This window comes from Cyprinodon tularosa, unplaced genomic scaffold (genome assembly GCF_016077235.1).
Source record: "Cyprinodon tularosa strain WSP-4 unplaced genomic scaffold, ASM1607723v1 ctg484, whole genome shotgun sequence".
Lineage (NCBI taxonomy): Eukaryota > Metazoa > Chordata > Actinopteri > Cyprinodontiformes > Cyprinodontidae > Cyprinodon > Cyprinodon tularosa.
Window position 1 is genome coordinate 202,790 of NW_024039212.1, and position 20,893 is coordinate 223,682.

Consider the following 20,893-nt stretch of genomic DNA (forward strand, 5'->3'; position numbering starts at 1 on the left):
TGTGTTCATGTTTTTTTGGCTGGCAGTAAATATTACCAATTGTCTGTTTGAGATAAACTCAGTAAGAACAAACAGCAATTCACTATTTAGGAACATTCATTGTAAATGGTAATTTGGGGTTAATTTTATTTAGTAGAATCTTCAAACCTAACTAGAAATACTAACATAGCAGACTGTCACAGAGGACTGTCAGGTAAAACCATCAGTGCTGTTCTTTTAGTTCTGTTGATGCAGGGACACTTCATCCTGTGGTAAAGAGGAACACATTAGCACATGCTGAATTCATTCCTACAGTACAAAAATACACAAATATATATGAGCACAAAACTACAAATGGTATTTTTTTTTAAACAAAGCTGGCAAGCCAGACTTTACTATCCCAGCTGTGAAGTACAGACTTCACAGTAAATGTATGTTTTTATTGCCGGAGCGACTTGTCACTGTAAAGAAGTAATTGGCATAATCGAATAAACCAGTAAATCTGCTGGATATAGCAAATAATTTACTGTTTTATTCATAGTCCCACAGCATCAGCCAGTAAATTAAAGACTGTGTAAATTGATATTTGGAATGGACAATGACCTAATAACAGTGCTATTATTACAACATTAATATAGAAGAAAACAGTAGACTCTATTTATAAGATGCAATTCAGCAAGGCACACTCAAACCAAAATGAGTTGATCAGATTTTTAAAGGTTTCTTTAATGATAGTATTAGTTATTAAATCTCTTAGCAATATAATAGTTTGTTTAATGGGAAACCTTACAATAATACATACCTTTTTGTTTCATGCATTTGTTGAAAGGATTCAGGCAGTGGTTGCCTAAAGCTCTCTGGAAGCAACAAAGCAACAAAAGCACTCGCTACACCCAGAACCCCAATTATAATATAAGGCAAGCACTGTAGATATGAACCTAAAAAGAATAAGGGAGATTAATCAGAAATAAGAATGAGCTTCAACAGTCTCTCAATTCAGGTGGTTATGGAAGGGTAAGACTATTACATCTAATTTGCTCACCAAGACTTAAGGAGTGACACAGCTCCCTGTCCTTGACGCAGTGAAGGTAGTCCCTGCTGCTGTGTTCCTCAGGGATGTTGGGTAAAGCTCAGTGGTGTAGGCAAACATAAGGGAGGCCCCGGTGGTGAAAGCATACTTCCCCACCATCTCCAGTGCGAGAGACAAACCTGACAGATCTGTAAAATGGAAATATCACGTTTTTGAAACAAAACAATAAGGCCAAATATAATTCAATTTCAATTCAATTCCATTTAATTATATAGAGCTATTTACACCAAATAATACACTTTACAGAGACAAATCTACCAGATTATACAGTCAATTATTCAAAGTTTTCTATAGCTTAGGAGAACCAGTTGATTACATCGCCTAATTGACTGAAGGCAGTCCCTCACACTAAGCATGCTTGTAGTGACAGTGGAGAGGAAACACTCCCTTTTAACAGGAAGAAGAGAAGAGAGCACATATAGTTAGTCACAGTCAGAGTTACAGGACTACACAGAAAACAGGCCAAGCTCCAACATCTATAAACAAAAGGTGTTGATGGCAGCAGCACAGCTGACACCTTTCTCCAGGATGGCCTATAACAGCATAGCTATAGAGATAGCTCAGGATAACCTGAGCCACTCTAACTATAAGCTTTATCAAAAGGTAAAGTTTTCGGCCAATCCTTGAAAGTAGACAGGATGTGTGCCTAACGGAGTAAAACTGGTCGTTGGTTCCACAGGAGAGGAGCCTGATAACTAAAAGATTTGCCTCACATTCTACTATTAGAAATTCTAGGAACCACTAGTAAACTCACAAATTGAAAGCTAAGTGCTCTTTTATGAACATGTGGAACAGTCAAATATCTAATACAAGATGGAGCTTGGCCATTTAAGGCTTTATATGTGAGAAGGAGAATTGTAAATTATATTCTAGATTTAACAGGAAGCCGATGAAGAGAAGCCAGGATATGAGAGATATGATCTCTCCTTTTAATTTTCATCAGAACTCTGGTTGCAGCATTTTGGATCCGCTGAAGGCTTTTAATTAAAGTTGTGGACTTCCTGGTAGTAAAGAATTACAGTAGTCCAGACTTAACAACAAATGCATGGTAGCCTTTTTGCAATATTTTGCAATGAAAGAACTAAATTCTAGAGACCTCTTTGATATGGGATTTAAATGAGAAGTACTGATCAAAAATTACAGCAAGATTTTTTTTTACTTTACTATCATATTAGTATTCATATAAGTTTCTATAATGTTTATCATTAGGTAAAGTTACTAAGTACATCTCTTACAGCATATCAAACAGCTTCTTAGACCACCTTAACCCTGACAATGACTTTGCTAAAAATACAGCATGTTGTTTTACTTACCTTGTGGTACCATTTGTATAATGAACAGTGGCACAGATCCAAGGATCAATGAACCAGATACAGAGAGTCGTCTTGGGAGGTACCTCAATGCAAGCCAACTGGATATATATGCAGGGATCTCCACTACAGCTGAGATGAAACAGCTGATGTAGGGGTTAGCATGAAGCTGAGCTGTGCTAAAGGACAAACTATAGTAGCCGGTAATCATGGTGAAGCTGTGAAAAAAGTAAACAATTTACTATAATTTGATGATTTTAATATTTTTTTTCTCCTCCTTGCCATTAGCTCATAAGGAATTCAACCCCAACAGAAAAGGGCCCAATGATATCCAATAGCACGGAATTCAAATAGTTCTGTACAAATTAACTCCAAGAGAGTTCATTCCAACATAATCTAAATGTGTGAATTCCAATTCACACTATAATAGAAAAATTATTTGAAATCAGTGACACTGTTATTTTTTGAAAACCTTGAAAATAGCCCTTGATCAGGGCTTTTTTTGGGCTAAGACTGATTATAAGTGCTACAGTCATATCTAATATTATATTATCCTATCTTAAAATATTTTTTATCCAATGAAGCTTGTTTTATCAAGTTTTAACAATGATTACCTTTAAAAATGTGTTAAATAAAAATACTTTTCAATCAGCATAGATTTCTGTGTTAATTTATGTATAATCAAGTATCAATCTGATAAAACATTCTAAAGGTAAATGTCAGGATTTCACTGGCTCTAAGCAGAAAGTTATTTCGATCAACAAAAATAAAATTTCTAAATATTTTATGTGTAATTATAACAATGTAGTCCATTTCAGACTTTTTTTCTGTCTTATGAATTATAACTGACTAACTGAGTAGCTACAGACAGTGTATACTTAATTTACTTTATAAAGAAAAAAAACACATATGCCATGACAGATATACATAAAGGGTTCAACAGGTTTTCTTTGCTATTCCAACATAATCATGAAATAAAAAAAAAAGAAATTGTAAAATTCCAACATATACTAATATTTGTTAATCCAATATGTCATGTTCCAAAACTAACAAAGGTTGATACTCACAACACGAAGCAGAGGATTAGTGTTGTCATCCTGATCCGGCTGTTCCTTAAAAGATCCAATATGCTGTTTGGTTCCTGATTAACTTTTTTCTCTTCAACCTTCAGAAATAAAAATTAAATAGTTATTTCAGGGCTTAAAGGTATAGTGGAGGATGTTCTTTTTTCCAGGTGGATCCTCAATATAAATGGTCCTTCTAATTGTCAGTTATTCTGATGATATGTTTACGTAAGGCTGTCATACGTTCCCGTAACCATTTTTACTTTACCGGTGGTGAGTCTGACATATTTGAAAAATGGTAAATCTTCTTTTGGAAAGTAAGCTTGTATGAGCTTGTACTTTTAAACAGAGCTTGCATGAGGAGAAATGGGCTCTTGCATGCTCACGCAAGCGTTTTATAGCTGTTCCCTCTCTGGAGCGGGTACAGGGTTGTGCATGTGTATTTCTTTTAAAGTGGAGAGGACGGGTCATTTTCAAAAATTCATGAAAATCCTCCACAACACCTTTAAGGGTTCAGCACCATTTTAACATGAATGATAAAGGTTTCATTTCAGATTCCTTGTATTGACTCCAGCGCCTACCTATTCTCGATTCTGATTATTTTAAGAGGAAAGTTTACATGCTCTGTATAAGCCAAGGGAAAAAGCTGAGCAGCAGGAATATATATAGCAGAAAGAAGTGATGTTTGACTTTGGTGAATGTGCAAAGGATCAGCTTTCACAATCTGACTTTATCTCTAATCCTGGGCCATATTTCACAAAAGCGCAATTTATATATCCCAGGATATATAAATTTAATCTCTTATCCCAGGATAAGAGATGAAACCTGACTCGACTTAGCATGAGGAGTGAATCCTGGGGTGTGTTCAACTTAAGAGGCTGCATCCTCCAAGGACCCGGTCTATCTGGACCGGCTCCGTGAAAATAACGAAGGCGGAAGAGTTTTGGCCATGGATTCAAACAGGTCCAGCCTTACACTCTGTCACCTAGCAACAGTAACATTTTCGAGGACCTTCAGCAGCAGTACCATCGTCATGATATCATATTTTTAGTCCCCACACTGCAGAGATATTAGAAGCTGTCCTTAAATGTCAGCCAAACCCATTTGCACAGGGGACAGATGAAACCTTTCTATAAACCACAACATTACCGGCTGCCACATATCTGACTCAATAACCATTTAAAAAACTACTTTCATTAATTTCAGACAAATATATTCAGATACTTATATTATATTAAACTGCACTTACAATATTCACCACTGTTCATTGCAATTTTCCTTTTTCCTCTGAGCACTGAACAGCTGGCTTACTTTGACTAGCAATGAATCATGGGATATCCAAGGCTACGTAGGACACACTGGACCTGTCCCTCAAAATAGGCAAAAAGAAGAACGCATTAGGAGGCCACATAATAAGTAGTCTTCCAATCAGAAAAGGCCTCGGCGCCACACTATGACATAATCTGCAGACGAATTTGGCCTTTGGAGGATGCAGCCGCTGAATTTAAACTTAGCCTGGTGTAATAGGTTCCACGCACACTAAGCCATGTTCCACAGGTGCGGCTGCCTTAAGCCATGTGTAAGTAATACATCTTAAGGCAGATCTGCTGTTTTCTTCAAGGGACCATGAGGTCAATCACAGATTCATTGATTCATCAAACAAAAGTGGACTGACTAAATGCCTGTACTATATCAAATGCATATTCCCAAACGCTTCTTTAAACTGACGACATCATAATTTAAGGAGTTGATTAAAAAGATTAAAAAATACTACAAAAAGTAAATGTGGAAGTAAATGTGGTCAAATTATGTAAGCAACTGTCACGACCCGATCCGTAGCGGACCTGAGAAAATAAATCCTTACAATCCTTTATGTTTTATCACTTGTATGTGCCCGATCTGTACTGGAAATCAGATCCTGTGCTACTTCTGGTAGCTAACTTTTTTGGCTTTGGGTTTAAACATAAATATAGTCTTTTTGAGTCTTATGTTTTCATTGAACATTTTGGCATATAGTCCATAACCTGAAGAAAGAAACAAATAAAATGCAGATAAACAGGGTTTAATTATATTTTGCTGAACTACTCTGAGCAGCCTGACATGACTTGTTACCGTGGTGCAGCTGGTTCATCCACTGCCTTGAAGCTGCACAGCTTCAGCTGCTACAAAGCTATCAGCCGCTGCTCTGAGGAGACATCCGCTCAAAGGCACTGTAAGTGATCAAACTGGGCCCTACAGATCTGCCTCTTTTTTTTTTTTTTTATCAGAATCATTTAAGTCTCATCGAGACCTGCTGGTTGGACAAGCGGCCTGTGTTCCTGAACTGAACAGAAGGGATATCATCCCCTCCAGCAGAGCTATTTTAGAAAGGATGCAGGGAGAAAAAGGTTTTGTAGCAATGCAATGTGTTTGGATGATGTGATTTACATAATAAATGTATGTATTTGACAGGCCTAAAAAGAACCCAATTTATCTGAACATTGGAATTTTCTGTTAACAAAATAATCATCATATGCTCCAGAGGAGCATTATATATTCATATTTGTGTGGTCCAGAACACAAATACCATTAATTTATCCTTATGAACATAAAAAAAAAAAAATGTGTCCACCTGCTCAAAGATGCATTACAGGGAGCTACTACACAGCTGGCACTGCTGAGCTCTAAGTACTGAACCATAAGATGTAAGGCATTTGATTCAGGGTCAGCTTCTATACAAACAGAAAAAAAATATTAACTTATATTTACAGTTAACCCCCAATGTACTGTATTTTTAAAGTACTATTTTACTTTAAACACCACTCTTTTGACTGGAACTTAGATGAAAATTTCACAGTGGCCTATACCAAACTCAGAATGGTGAGAGAATCTTTCTAAAACGTAAAATATTTTGAGCTCATTACTAACGACAAGGTGTCGAAATACCATTAGAAACTTGCACAAAAAAAAGAAGTGATTAGCTATTGTAAAATTTAACTGATGTAAGGACAGTAAAAAAATATATATCTTTTTTTCTTTGTGAAGGATATAAAATGTGTTGGGGTTTATTTTAAAGACAGAGTTTCTGAGTAAAACCATATAGGGTACTGTGTGTCTGACAGCCAACTTACACAGTCATTTTCAAAAATGACCCTTGGGGCTTGAACTTTGTTCCATTCAGCTGCTTTTCTTATTATAGCCTCTGCTTCTTTAACTCTGCCTTGAGAGAGAAGCCATCGAGGAGATTCGGGCAGAAGCCTGTTAATTGTTAAATAATCCACAAACAGGATTAGGCAGAATAACTCAACTGAATGGAGTCTAAAGTTGACAGTAAATAGTATATACTGTTTGATCATTTTGAAAACATGTTAAAATACATTGTCACATTAGCATTTTTTTTGTGACTTGCCCAGGCTAAAACTTAAAGGGTTACAGGACGTTTCTTTATACCTACCACCAGAGGGGGATGTATACCAGACAAGGGATAGACAGAGCCATGAGGAGAGATTGCCAGTCCCTCAAAAAGTAAGCAGCAACTGGTAGAAGCATGTATCCAATAGCAAAGCTTACGCAGGTGCCCATAGATGAATAAAGGACACGTATGTTCCCTGTCAAAAGCTCAGCACCTACAAGTCAGAAAGGAATTAATGTTATAATGCACAGTTATCTTTACATTGGTTTTATGTTAATGATTAACATTTCAAGGCTGTTTATTATTACAATCATGTTTTTACCAAGTACTAAAGCTGCCACAAAGTTGGACATTTGTCCCAGTCCATTTAAGAATAGGAGAACCATAAAAATAATCCATGAGCCAGAGAAGACTTGAGCAAAGGTGAAAATTGTTTGTGCAGCCAGCGTTGCAAATAGAATAGGTTTCCTTCCATACCTAGGGAGATAGATGCAAAAAATAAACAACTTCAATCTGAAAAATAAACTATGCCTACAATGCACAATTGCATCAACAGTGTAATTATATCGGTTAAATAGTGTAGATGTCCTCTTTATGTGAAAATCTACAATATTATATGCAAATATGCATGTCTGATGGTGCAGCAAATAATAAATTTTCCTAATATTTTTAGCATCTTCTAATGCATACAAGAACATACAGATAAAAAATCTGAGCCAAACACACATCAGTGCCTTTTCACTTTACATCAGTGTAAAGGCATGGCACAATAGTGCCTTGCCTTTACCGTGCTGACCTGGTACCCAGTCTGCAAATATAGTAGATCCCAGAATAAATGGTAATTAGTGGTTAACATACAAATAATAATCTGGAAAAATAAATAAATATAATACAATTAAAGTTGGCAGTTCTCCATTCCCCTTGACACAGTAAAAGTCTATTTTTCTTTAGAACTATGAACAACTGTCATCTTTAAAAACACATCACACAGTAACAATGTGTCAGGACTCAGAACAGAAGGATCCAGTAATTTGAGACAGACAAAACTGTCTTTAATTGACACCAGATTCGGGTGGTTGGTGTCGGTGTCTAAGGCAGGAACCTCTGTATTTGGAGAGAGCAGGTTAGTCACCACATCTTTCTGGAGGTGGATGATCACAAACCTAGTCTTATAGTTCTGTCTTAGTCCAGAGGGTGAGGACTATTCCGGCCCTCTGTCTTTGAATGTGGCACAGCGGTTACTCAGTGAGTCCCAGATTGAGGCATACCGGAGGTCAGACGACACGCAGGAGATAAAAACCAAGCAGACTGATGTATGCAGGATAATCCAGCAGTGAAGCCAAAGCCAATGCCGGAGACGTGTCAGTTGTCAGAGCCAGAAGGTCAGAGATCCGGTGAGGAGCCGAAGGAGAATCCAAGATGGAGTCAGGTAACAGTTCTAGGTTCTGTACACAGTTGGGCAGACAGCCTGGATGATTGCATACAGACTCACTGGTTGGGAAAATGTTCCGGTCGGTACACAAGCAGGCAGAGATCAGGTAGGAGTCAAAAGACAGATCAGGCAGGCCGTTCCGGCGTCCAGAAACAAAAGTTAGATTTCCTAACTCCATTGTCGATAGCTCGGTTGCAGACACTTTGATGTCTAGAACGCGTTCAGTGTGAATGCAATACAAGTCATACATAAACAGTACTTAACTCTATCAACTTGCCAGTTTCAGCAACTTTAGCCCCGGCTTCAGTGAACACTAATTTTTATATTTATAGAGCAGCTGCATTTATACCTGGATTAATTTAGTTAAATATTTACTGTATTTACTAATTAGTTGATATCTGAAAGTTGTTTTGCTGGATTTGATTTATGTTTATCACAAGGTATATAGATGCATACTACATTTTCAAGATTTTTAGTAAAATAATTATAGATAATTGTAATGCTCTGACTGCGTACATAAAAAAATCCTGACATTGAATTTGTCATGTGACAAATATGAAACACTGGAATGAATACATTTAAAGGACTTTAAATAACAGCAAGGTTAAAACAAATTAATTTATTTTGATAACAATAACTACAGTTGATTTTTTAAATTTTGCCTTTAACTAAAACCCTGACTCTGTAACAGGAATTTAGTGTTTTTATTACCTGTCTGACAGTTGTCCAGCAAAGAAGGATCCAGAAAGAACTCCGACAAAGAAAACAGTAGAGGTAAACGGCTGCTTCCACTGGTCACTGCACACCAAGTCAAACTGGAAAATGTCATATTCAAATAGTTCTGTTTTATACTGAGCGAACAATATAATCTCTGGTCATTAAAGTTTCACAACATTCTCTTCCCATTTCCATGGCTTAATTAGAGGTGGTTATATTTGCTTGTAATACTGAAGCCTATTTTCTCAAGAGAAACATTCTGCTCCTTAGCTTCAGGGGTTTTACTGAACAATGCAAATAGGTTTGCACAAATTTATGAATGTCAGCCTGCTACAGACTAAATCACCATAGGAAGGGTGTTGTGTTTGTTTCCTCTGAATTATGTAAAGTAACCCTAGACCAGAAATCTTAAAATAATTCTTTTATTGCAAACCTATAGAAAATTCACCCATTTAACTGTATTTACTCCTTTGTCTTCACTCATGTGAAGACACATTATGGGTGTATTTTCTAAAGGAATGTTTTTGGCGGAGTCAGTAAAAAATGTGGAAAGCACAGATGAACCCTAAAGCATAATCAGTGCCTTAAGAAAATAACATGAAAGGCTGGATAGCCTAAGCTTTAAACCAGGAAGCCTAGGCTTTGAATGATTCATTTCTTTTTCTTTTTTTGGTGAAGAGCTAAGAGGTTGTTCTTGGTCCATTGTTAATATTCTTTTAAATTTACTCCAAACTCTCAGTCATAAAGTAACCCTCTTGAAGTTGATATCATTGTTTCCAGTAGAAATTAAATCCAAGTTTTTAGAATCAATCTTATTGCCAATGTCACGTTAGGTGACACAGCATTCATGTTTTATATGATTTATGGTGAATCAAAATCGAAAGCTGGAGGTAATATTTATGTTAAAACATTCTCTCCAAATATTGTGCTCCAGTTATAAATAGGTTAGCTTTCTTATTGAAGGTGGTGCAATCTTAACCCCTTGAACCCTACGGACCCACCGTAGGTCCAGCTGCTACGTGACCTCGTAATCTTACCAAACCCCCAGTATTGATGTAAAAAACATATTTGGCACAGTTTGGTGACATTTATGGATAAATGTGCCAAAATGGCCTCTCCGCCTAAGAAATTTCTCACTAATACCATTCTAAAATAAATATGATTCATCTGATTGAGTCCAAATTTGGTATATTTTTACACAACATTTAGATTTGAAAGTCTGTACTACTTTTTTGTGCTATAAATAATATTTTGGTAGTGTTTTGCAATGTTTATTTCAAAGAAAATTTTGGCGAGGTTCAAAAAATGCAAAATATTTTGTATTTTGTCCCTAATATTTCAGGCAGGGTCAAAGCTACAATGGTGCTGACACCAGAAAACCATTCTATGACATCTTACCTTTACAGACGTACCAAAAGTTTCTTCTTAAATCTAATAGCTTTGAGGCTATAAGTGATTTACTTTTGTGTGTTTTTGTCAGGCAGAAATTTATTTATACCCCCTTAGGGTGTAAGAGGTTAAGCTACTGTGCTTTTTTTATTTTTGTAAGTAGATAAAGCAGGCTAACATTAAGACTCTGGAAAAGCCTTTCTAAAGGCAAGGGCCCATATTCGGAAATAATCTTAAGGCTAAAGTTGCTCTGAGAAAATTTCAGAAGAAAGAATTTCTCCAATTTTAACATTTTTCTTAGAATTTAACCTCAGTAAGATAAAGTTTACTGTTAAGGCACCCTAATTCAGACAGCATGCTGCAGAAGCAGCAAAGATGTTCAGATGCGGTGCACAGCTGAGTCACTCTTGCTGCTCTAGCTGCATGGTTGAAAAGTGGGTCAAATGCGCGTTGGGCGGAGCTAACCTGTCCTTTCTTTGCCTGTAACAATGGCTAATGAAATAAATATGAAATTGATTATTTTAATGAATAATTCTACATTTTGACTGCAAGCACTGGCAGCACCAAAAAGCTTCTGCTGCCTTATTCTTAATGGTTTTCCACATTAAGGTCAGACATTAGATAAAATTAGATAAAAAAGTACTCACCTCAGTCACCAAATTGGACAGATAAACATCTTTGCTGTAGCTCCAGCCATCCACACAGCCCTCCTGCTCCAAGTCAGTGAGGTTGATGTCCTTGCCAGGAATGAATCCCTGAGCAGAGAGATTTTGGACCACATCCAGTCTGTATCTGCTGCATTTGCTTAGTTCCTGTTTCCCATTCAGTACCTTGATATTCAGACAAGAGGACCCGTATTAGTGCCCAGAAATAATTTGAGATACCATAGCATTCCCAAAATGTGTTTTATGGAGTCTATCGGTAGTGGATCATGGTCTGGATAATTCTTCCTGCTTACTTCAAGAATTATTGAGTCATGAAATAGATCCACAAGTAACGACACTGCAACAGGACTAACACTTGACCTGTATAAATCTTGATTAAGATTCTGGGAACCAAAAATGGTCCAAAGGCAACCAGAGGATTTTGACACACTTATATCTGTCTAGGTTTTTTACCATTTAATTTGAGCTTGTGATCAGAAAGACCTTCATCTGGGAATACAAAAAGTAACACAGACAAAATGACTTACTGTTATTGGTATGATGTTTTTTCTCCAATCCTCTGAGAGGTTAGTGTCTGGTACAAAGCAGTGGTGATCTGGTACATCAGTCAGAAAAACAAGATTAAAAGCACCAAATCCATTAGGAATAATACTAGCGCAGAGCAAGAAAAATACCGTCTTTTGAAAACATCCCCAATGATCCAAGAAAGCCACAGTCTCTTCATAATTTTTCATTGTTTATGGATCCCTTTCTTGTCACTGTCCCTGTACTCTCTTCGGTTCAAGTGAAACATCCGTAAAAACTTAATAAGCAGAAACGATGCATGTTATGAGAGCTTTACACTGGTTCTAACATCTAGTCACGCATGTTGCAAGTGCTGGTGTAAAAACCTGTAAAACTGGATCTTGAAGGATTAGATGTCTTTCAGTGTCCCGAAAGAGATTTAATCTAAGCAAAGAAGTCTAAGCAAAGCAGAAACTGAAAGCTTTGTATGATTGGTGAGAACCATGTGCAGCTGCAGGAATGAACACAATGTCAAAACTGGGGCATGCATGGACTTGTCTTTTTCTCTAATAATACATTATGCTTAAATAGTTAATTCAGATGTTTTATGAGTGTGTGTGTGTGTGTGTGTGTGTGTGTGTGTGTGTGTGTGTGTGTGGGGGGGGGGGGTATTCACATAATTAGACAGAATGTTATTAAAATACTCCAAAACATGTGAAACTCAAGATAAACACTGTGAAACTAAGCTAAATCAACTTTATGTTATCAGATTCATCTTAAAGGCTTTTTACAGGGGCACACAGTGGATGAGGTTGGAATTAAATGCAAAATGTGCTCACTCACTACTCACTACTACCCGCTGAAGACACTAAACTCAGAGCTATCGATGCACATGTTGTCATCAATGCCTCCAACAACACAGGAAATAATTGCTAGATTCTGTCACTAGTTGTTTTTTGAAGGAGTCAAAAAGTCTGAAGAGTCGCTAAATATAGTCCTTCCATAATGTCTATCAGAATCAGAGGCCTTCATTTGTCGCTGTTGCTCAAGGGTATGACATATTAGCAACTCAAAACAACATAAAACAAAACAGTGCAGACATAAAAGGACTGAGCAGTTAAAGAAGAAAAATATATATACACATGAATATTTATACAGAAATTGCGGTATTGCACATGAGAATATTGCACTTATACCCCATTGTAGAGAGTGCACAGAGTGTACTGACTGTTCATGTGTTTGTTTTTTAGCTAAAGTGTGTGTTAGGTGTTCATGGCAACAACAGCCCTCAGAATGAAGCTTTTTTTCAGTCTGTTTAGTTCTTATTGCCCTAAAACGCCTCCCAGTGTGGAGTAGTTGGAAAAGATGGTGACAGGTGTGTGAGGAATGTCTGATGATGCTGCAGGCTCTCCTGATACAGCAGGTGAAGTAAATATCTTCTATGGAAGGGAGACGGCAGCCAGTCAGTTTTGGGATGATGTTAATGACCCATATGGGCTGCTTTCTCTCTGCTACAGTGCAGATAAAGAACCATAGTGGAAGCACAGCAGCAGCCTCCACCCTGTCCCCACTGATGGTGATGGGCTGTGTGTCCTGTTTACACCTAGGATAGTGAAAGATGAGCTCTTTTGTATTAGAGGTGTTCAGAGTCAGGTTATTGTCCATGCAATATGCCCGACATATGCTCCACCGCCCCCCCATAAGTGGTCTTGTCCGTCAGGAATTCCATAATTCAACTTAAGGTGTTATTGGGGAGACCTAGGTCTCCCAGTTTGCTCAACAGCTGTCTCAGGGTGATATGGTTATAGGCCGAGCTAAAGTTCAGGAGTAGGAGTCTTGTGTAGCTGGTGATTTTGGTCTTTTAAGGACGATGGTAGGGACTTCAGGTATGGTGGGATGAAGCACTGGGAGTGGCTCCAACAGCTCTGCATGGGTTCACTGCCCTCAGGGTTCTCCTCACCTCCGGTTTTTCCACAGTGAAGGTCTGGTTGTTAAGGTGTTTACCCTGCAGTGTGGGTCCCACTGGTGTATCAGTCTTGAAGCGGGCAAAAAAGTGGTTAAGGTCCTCCACCAGTTAGGCGTCCTGAGAGATCAGAGGTTTTGGTGCAACAGTAGCAGCCATTCAAAATGGGCCTTCCCACACCTGTACCTAGACTTGAAGACACCTTTAGTGTCTTCAAGTCTAGTGTCTAGTGTCAACCATAGTGGAAGCACAGCAGCAGCCTCCACCCTGTCCCCACTGATGGTGATGGGCTGTGTGTCCTGTTTACACCTAGGATAGTGAAAGATGAGCTCTTTTGTATTAGAGGTGTTCAGAGTCAGGTTATTGTCCATGCAATATGCCCGACATATGCTCCACCGCCCCCCCATAAGTGGTCTTGTCCGTCAGGAATTCCATAATTCAACTTAAGGTGTTATTGGGGAGACCTAGGTCTCCCAGTTTGCTCAACAGCTGTCTCAGGGTGATATGGTTATAGGCCGAGCTAAAGTTCAGGAGTAGGAGTCTTGTGTAGCTGGTGATTTTGGTCTTTTAAGGACGATGGTAGGGACTTCAGGTATGGTGGGATGAAGCACTGGGAGTGGCTCCAACAGCTCTGCATGGGTTCACTGCCCTCAGGGTTCTCCTCACCTCCGGTTTTTCCACAGTGAAGGTCTGGTGGTTAAGGTGTTTACCCTGCAGTGTGGGTCCCACTGGTGTATCAGTCTTGAAGCGGGCAAAAAAGTGGTTAAGGTCCTCCACCAGTTAGGCGTCCTGAGAGATCAGAGGTTTTGGTGCAACAGTAGCAGCCATTCAAAATGGGCCTTCCCACACATGTACCTAGACTTGAAGACACCTTTAGTGTCTTCAAGTCTAGTGTCTAGTGTCAACCATAGTGGAAGCACAGCAGCAGCCTCCACCCTGTCCCCACTGATGGTGATGGGCTGTGTGTCCTGTTTACACCTAGGATAGTGAAAGATGAGCTCTTTTGTATTAGAGGTGTTCAGAGTCAGGTTATTGTCCATGCAATATGCCCGACATATGCTCCACCGCCCCCCCATAAGTGGTCTTGTCCGTCAGGAATTCCATAATTCAACTTAAGGTGTTATTGGGGAGACCTAGGTCTCCCAGTTTGCTCAACAGCTGTCTCAGGGTGATATGGTTATAGGCCGAGCTAAAGTTCAGGAGTAGGAGTCTTGTGTAGCTGGTGATTTTGGTCTTTTAAGGACGATGGTAGGGACTTCAGGTATGGTGGGATGAAGCACTGGGAGTGGCTCCAACAGCTCTGCATGGGTTCACTGCCCTCAGGGTTCTCCTCACCTCCGGTTTTTCCACAGTGAAGGTCTGGTTGTTAAGGTGTTTACCCTGCAGTGTGGGTCCCACTGGTGTATCAGTCTTGAAGCGGGCAAAAAAGTGGTTAAGGTCCTCCACCAGTTAGGCGTCCTGAGAGATCAGAGGTTTTGGTGCAACAGTAGCAGCCATTCAAAATGGCCCTTCCCACACCTGTACCTAGACTTGAAGACACCTTTTCTGTCCCTCAGAAGTTCCTTGACATCCTTGTTCATTCAGGGTTACTGGTTAGGAAACAATCAGATGCATTTGTCCACTGTGACAGACAGTTGACACAGTTGAGGATGTAGCCAAGTACTGCAGAGGCAAACACCTCTAGGTCCTGGCAGAAAAAACAAACAAACATCCTAGTTGGTGCTTTAAAAGCAGTCCTGCAGCTGAAGAGGCACTGTCAGGCCAAGTGGTCACAGTCCGGGTTATGGGGGGGTGAGCACTTCCTCAGCGGTGGGTAGGCCAGAATAAGGAGTGGGGACATGTGGTCAAAGGCTCCCAGGTATGGCAGCTTTATGGCCCTGTAACCATGCTTAATCTTCGAATAGGCTTTGTTTAGAGTCCTGGGTTCCTTGATGGCACATTTAATGTGCTGGCGGAATTTCAGGAGCACTATTTTCAGTTCAGTATGTTTAAGATCCCCTGCGATCACGTGCACATGCAATATTGTGCATGTGCAAACAGGGTCCAGTATGGAGGTAAATGTCTTTAAAACAAGGTTCCCAAGGCCATAATACCAATTAAAAGTCAGGATATTGACATTTTTCCATTGTGGTTTTAAAAGTGTTAACATAACCAGCATCGGGGTGGGGGGGGGGGTCTTTTTTCAATGGTTGCTCTTATCTGTCGGGGCTTGAGTGTGTTCACCTGCCTCTATGAGCTGAATGACATCTTAATGGAGCAGGGTTCACCTTCTCATGTTTCTGTGCATATTAGGAGGTATATGTGTGCACGCTATTGTGCTGCATTAGGGGTCGCTGCTGGAAATCTATAAGGTAATGGCGAAGATTTTTCAACCGGTCCCCTTTACCCCAACAAATTTACCATTTGACTTTTCTGAAATTCCTTCTTTTTCTTATTTTTTTTTTACAACAAACAAACTGATTTAAATCAAGCCAGACTTATTTTAAGTGCAAAATTCAAATGAAATTGGTGAAAACCGTACTCGCACGTTCGCAAGACTGCTCCTCCCCTCCCCTCCCCATGAAACATCTATGGATGCACTCAGTGACTGTTGATAAACTTCCATCTTATCAAGGACATTGCCTGTGGTCAGCGTTCACAGACAAATTGAACACACTCATCATACACACACAACTAATGTCTCAATATGTCAGAATGACTTCATGTGACTACAGCTCCTATGTGAGCCTCCTCTAAAGTGTCTGTCTTGTGTTTACATGCACTTTCTTGTGCGAGGTTTTTTGATATCTCAAACTGTATCCTGTCAAGGATAAAGTGTGAAATATGCTTTTTTTCCCCTCTCTCTTCCCCAATGTGGCTCCTATCTTTCCACAGAGACAATGCCAGCGTTAGGTAACTGCCTAGACCTGAGCAGCCAGGCAACCGGTGGAAACCTGGCAGCTTGGCCTCAGTTAATCGTATCCTTTTAAGTACAAAAATCGGATCACTCCTCGACACTCAGCAGGCTCCATTTAAGACTTGACTCAGATCAAATTCTTCTAAATCAGAAACCACAATTAGTTCTGAGCCGTAATTTGCTACTTTAGAGACATAATTAATTGCACATGTAACATTTCAACTAGATCAAACAACTGGGAGTGGGTCATCGGTATTAATTTATTAAACACACCTCGTATGTGCACATAAGCCTCTATTTACCCAAATTACAAAGAACTTCAAAAACATACATTCAGGTTCTGCTGAAAAGATCTGCATCAAATGGAATGCCTGTTTAAATCTGAAGTAGACATGGATGACATACAGACTTGTTTGTTCAATCCTGGCGGTTACAGTTTGCATAAAAACTATTATAAAATTCTGCCTACCACTCTGCAAAAGTGGCATCAGAAATACCAGTATATTGTCTGAATCGCACAGACTAATACTAGCAGTAAACACGCTGGTCTGTCATGCCATTTGTTGCAATAAGTGCCATAAAACCTAACGTTATCCAGTGAAAAGCGTTATTATCCATTGAACTAAAGCTGAGCTGTGTTTGTTGCTAATTTTCTCAGAGTGATCATCACTCTAGTTTTCGTTCATTGCTTCAAAATAGATCTGGTGAGTTCACCGTTCAAAAAGTATAATATTCAGTGAATGCTGTTCATTGAACTCATTCATACACAACACTGGTTACAGAAATGGCTTAAGATCAGACAATGTTACTGATCAGAATTTTTTTTTCAAACCCTGCTTCAAGGTAAACTCTGCGTGAAAGAACATTGCTATACTCCCCAAATCAAAATGGAAAAGTACACAGAGAATGGAGAATGTGTCATGGTTTTAAGGTGTTGACACAGACGGGGGAAACAGGAGCAGTGAAATAAGGAGACCCTGACAGAGTCCAACAAGCAAAACATCAAGTTATCTAGAGATCTGTCAGTCGGACAGAGGCCTTGTCATACCACAACAGTTTAACACTCTGGCTCTGACAGCTGACTGAACGCTCCTCTAAAGCTCAGCAGAACAGCCTCAACGTGCCGCAGGTGTGGGGCCACGCCCACCTGTCAGCAACCACCCCCTTATGGAAGAAAGCAAGCAGAACACAGAACACCAAGCCCTGGCAGAATGCTCTTTGAAATGGAAAGGTGCATGATATTAGAAAATGGTTTACCTTAAGAACTGTGGTCTTATGCTGTGCATTGTCTTGCCCACATACGCAACAGATGTTAAAATAACGGAACCAAAACTCACCATGTTTCTTGATGGCAAAGAGAAAGCCAGATACGTTGAACATGTGAGTATTTGGGTCAGAGTGTTACTCATACAACAATAACCAAACAAAAAACTACTTAAAACGGGAAAGGGGACCGTTCGTACGATAGAGCAAGAACAGCCCAGCTGATTTAGTGTATCAACCACAGACAACAAAAGTTTCTAAATACAGGCTGGCAAAGTTCATAAAAAAAACGATATTAGTGAATAGACTCAGGCACATTTATGGGATTTAGAGATCCCGGATCACACAAACCCATTGCAGATATATAAAAGATAAAATTTGTTACCAAAATACCACCTTATGTGTCAAAAAATGCAATCACTGTTGATGAAGGTTAAAGTGATGATTTTTCAGATGACTCCACAGGCAGTGGAAATAATGATGATGATGAGACTAATGTAAAGAGAAGTGGCCATTATTCAAAAAGAGAGAAGGCTCAAAATACCTTAATAAATTACCTACTAGACCCCAGAACCAAAGCTGCTACAGAAATAACTGTTAATCATTGTTACAGGGCTGTATGCGGTAGCTCTTAAACATTTAGCAAGGCTTAGAATTCACCACAGGCAGACCGGTGGAGATAGGCAAGGAGAGACAAAACTGTCTCACTTAAAGAAAAGGGTGTTTAACCAAAGGGTATGAATATAGTTGGAGGGAAGGGGTATATATGCTTAAAGGAAATAAAGGTAAAGAAGAGATTTTAATAGCTATATATGATGCAAAGAGCTATAACCACACTCAGGGCATAGACTATCATGATAACTTTGCTCCAGTAGTTCTGGACAACCTTAAAGTGCATGTCATGTCAAGAAAGGTTATTTGCATGCTGCAATTGAGGATGAAATTTATCTGGATTCCCAAGAAAATGCAACAAAAGGCCATAAACAGTGATTTTTATTTTTTTAAACAAATTGAAGGTTTGACCTAGAAATGAAATAATTTAAACCTCTAGGTTTAAATTCCTGACAAACCAGCGGCTGAAGCTGAACAGAGACATCCGAGAGTGAAATATTTTTCTTGATGTTATTTTGGTCAAGTAAAGGATGTAAACTTTTATAGAAATATTTAATAAATGTAATGGTCCTATAAAATTTGAAAAAACCAAATTGTGAGGCTTATTATGTTGTTTAGGTGTTTTGTTTCACTTTTTAACTGTAGGCAAATAAAACTCCTCGGTCAAAAATGTAAGCCTGTTTAACACTGTGGTTTGCTGCATGACTGAAATGCCTCTCAGCAAGCAGCAACAAGAACACCAAAAGCGAGGTAACTAAATGTACGAATGTTTTTTTTTATAAACATCCGCTGTGTTGCTCAGTCTAAATAGCTTCACCTTGGTGACCGTGAGAACTTGTAGAATACTGTGACCAAGATACACAGGAAAGGTGAAATCTGGTGAAGTTTTTCATTTAAAGAAGGTTGATTTTTCAACCTTCTTTAGTTGATATTAGTATGTTGAAGCAATTAAAAAAAAATAGATAAAGATAGAAAACACAGAATTTTTTCTCTTTTTATGTTTCTTGTTTGGGCAGCAACACTAAAGTCATTTACAAACCAAATTGCTAAACTGGTTGTTCTCTGCTGGAATCTGCTCTGGGCACCTATCTCTTGATGAAAAGATAAAGCTTCTCAAAATGGTGTCAGAAACAAAACAAACAAAAAACTCACCTTTAGTAATGGCGCCGTCACACCTTGACGATTTAGCCAGCATATGCCGATGTCCCAGAATATTCTAAAATGCTGGTGTAAGCAAAGATGATCCATCATGCAGAGAGGATCCATCACTCTCACCTTCACGCTCACCCTATGATGGGGATGATACAGGTTGGATAAGGTGGTAACCACGACTTAAGAGTAAATTACAATTCACATGTGTCAACGATGACATAACTTACCTGTAACTTATGGGGCACGTATAAGCATACACTGACATATTTGCAGTATGTCGACGTGTGCCAGCTTGCTTCAGTGTGCTCATATCATCAAGGTGTGACAGCGCCATAAATATGGTAAATGAGCCCTCTTATGGAGCAGTAAATGAGTTTTTTTCTGTCCAATACAATTTTGGACTATGAAAGCTATATGTTTAATAATAGATGATTCTATCATATTTGTTTCCTTAATTTTTTTGCTCACTCTGACTTCCTTGGAACACAAGGAGAGCATGAGCGATTTTATTATTAAATTCATAGGAGCAAAACATATGGAAATGAACACTTAATTTAATATGACATATGTGGAGTTTCTGCCCAAATATTTTCTTTTTGTTGTGGACTCTTGTAACAGGGATAACTAGGATCATACAAAATTGTTTTTTAAGAACTATGTTTGTTCCCTACTTACAAACTCAGCATCTCTTCATCCATGTCTGTCTATAAGAAGTTTCTTTTGCTGGATTTGATTAAACTTTTAAGCCGCTCGGTATAAAATAAATATTTTGATCGCAATGAAAAATGTTGAAGTACTAATAGCTTGCTTTCAATCATTTAATTAAACTGTCTTAGTTTTGGGGAATATATAAGAATTATGCTATAATTTATAGTTAGCAAAGCATTTTTACAATATTTTAATTTGACAAACTGGATCTTCTCAACGTTCTTTTTCCTGTTTGGTATGATTGCAATTGCGGATCCTGACCTGGCCAGACCGGAGCAGAGCAAAAAAATAGCTTGGCTCTGTATTTTGACGTTGAAGGACGGAGAAGACATACATGGACGGTGACTTGCGGAAGAGTAGCGGTGGGTGTGGAGTGGCTGTCATTGAGTAACATGACAGACAAGTACTCTGCATGTTTCACGTGAGTGGGGCAAAGCGGAGCCCTGACAGAGTATGTGGAATCTGGGGGTTACTGTTCACTCTGCACACCTGCTTAGCTCCAACCCGCCTGCAATTAACCTTCACTGGTTTCACCTGTTTCCACCTGCTTATAAGCCCCGTTCAGATCTACCAGAGCTACCAGTGCCAGATCATCTCGAACCAACCAGTGAGAGCCTTCCAGCCATTCTGTTTGCAAGCCTGTCTGTTTGCCTGTCTGTTACCAGACCTGATCTGCTTTCTGTTACCAAGCCTGCCTGTCCCTGTTATGCCTCTGTCTGCCTCGCTAGAAACTTGATCAGATCTGACTCTGGACTTTG

General features: G+C 39.0%; 1 protein-coding gene and 1 long non-coding RNA gene across 5 annotated transcripts; both read right to left on the reverse strand.

The window, feature by feature from the left end:
* Positions 1 to 25: 25 nt before the first annotated feature.
* LOC119794604 lies at positions 26 to 936 on the reverse strand. Its single transcript, XR_005282233.1, has 2 exons — positions 782 to 936; positions 26 to 246 (listed from the first exon to the last, which is right to left on the reverse strand). It is a non-coding gene; the product is annotated as an uncharacterized LOC119794604 (long non-coding RNA).
* Positions 937 to 1,025: 89 nt separating this feature from the next.
* LOC119794600 (solute carrier family 22 member 4-like) lies at positions 1,026 to 19,543 on the reverse strand. Of its 4 annotated transcripts, none has more exons than XM_038302226.1 (10): positions 19,428 to 19,543; positions 11,565 to 11,632; positions 11,020 to 11,202; positions 8,978 to 9,081; positions 7,157 to 7,311; positions 6,877 to 7,048; positions 6,554 to 6,680; positions 3,447 to 3,544; positions 2,383 to 2,597; positions 1,026 to 1,197 (listed from the first exon to the last, which is right to left on the reverse strand). In XM_038302226.1, the coding sequence occupies exons 1-10, from the start codon at positions 19,468 to 19,470 to the stop codon at positions 1,028 to 1,030; spliced, it is 1,335 nt and encodes a 444-aa protein (XP_038158154.1). In that variant the 5' UTR covers positions 19,471 to 19,543; the 3' UTR covers positions 1,026 to 1,027. The 4 variants fall into 4 exon arrangements, with proteins under 4 accessions (XP_038158154.1, XP_038158155.1, XP_038158156.1 ...); XM_038302227.1 differs by lacking the exon at positions 19,428 to 19,543 and adding an exon at positions 11,712 to 11,982; XM_038302228.1 differs by lacking the exon at positions 19,428 to 19,543 and adding an exon at positions 11,712 to 11,981 and having other exon boundaries at positions 11,565 to 11,611.
* Positions 19,544 to 20,893: the final 1,350 nt, after the last annotated feature.

Excerpts from the sequence above, each read along its gene's own strand:
- LOC119794600 (XM_038302224.1), bottom strand. The coding sequence starts at position 11,771 with ATGAAAAATTATGAAGAGACTGTGGCTTTCTTGGATCATTGGGGATGT. Across the intron at positions 11,203-11,564 it reads AAAACATCATACCAATAACA|GTACTGAATGGGAAACAGGA; the intron begins GTAAGTCATTTT and ends CTGAATATCAAG. Across the intron at positions 7,049-7,156 it reads TGTGGCAGCTTTAGTACTTG|GTGCTGAGCTTTTGACAGGG; the intron begins GTAAAAACATGA and ends TCTGACTTGTAG.